Here is a 276-nt window from a genome sequence, read left to right as displayed (position 1 = left end):
GTCACATGATCTTTTAGAAATCATTCTAATATGCTGATTTGGTGCAAAATCTTACTGAACCCAAACATTCGAGTTGTAATGTAGGTGTGGAGCATCCTCAGTGCACAATTAACTTCTATCCTTATGATTTAAATTTGAATTCACCTAACATTCTTTGTTGTTTCTCATTAGGCTTTGTTAGCGGTGCTGCGCGAGAGCCACCGCACACGCACCGTCTTCCGCAAGGTGGGCGGCTTTGTGTACGTGACCTCACTGTTGGTTGCCATGGAGCGTTCT

General features: G+C 43.8%; 1 protein-coding gene across 1 annotated transcript in view; it reads left to right on the top strand.

Moving 5' to 3' along the window:
• Positions 1–225, top strand: part of LOC107580094 (WD repeat and FYVE domain-containing protein 3-like) — a gene marked incomplete at its 3' end in the record, with an annotated part of 20,229 nt that extends 20,004 nt beyond the window's left edge. The window contains exon 3 of the mRNA XM_016265839.1: positions 172–225. Within this exon, the coding sequence (XP_016121325.1) occupies positions 172–225 (54 nt within the window). The remainder of the gene's footprint in view (positions 1–171) is intronic.
• Positions 226–276: the final 51 nt, after the last annotated feature.

Source organism: Sinocyclocheilus grahami, unplaced genomic scaffold, assembly GCF_001515645.1.
Source record: "Sinocyclocheilus grahami isolate Dianchi unplaced genomic scaffold, SAMN03320097.WGS_v1.1 scaffold24539.1, whole genome shotgun sequence".
NCBI classification, from domain to species: Eukaryota; Metazoa; Chordata; class Actinopteri; order Cypriniformes; family Cyprinidae; genus Sinocyclocheilus; species Sinocyclocheilus grahami.
The sequence above is the reverse complement of the archived record's forward strand: the minus strand, read 5'-3'. Positions and strand labels throughout refer to the sequence as shown.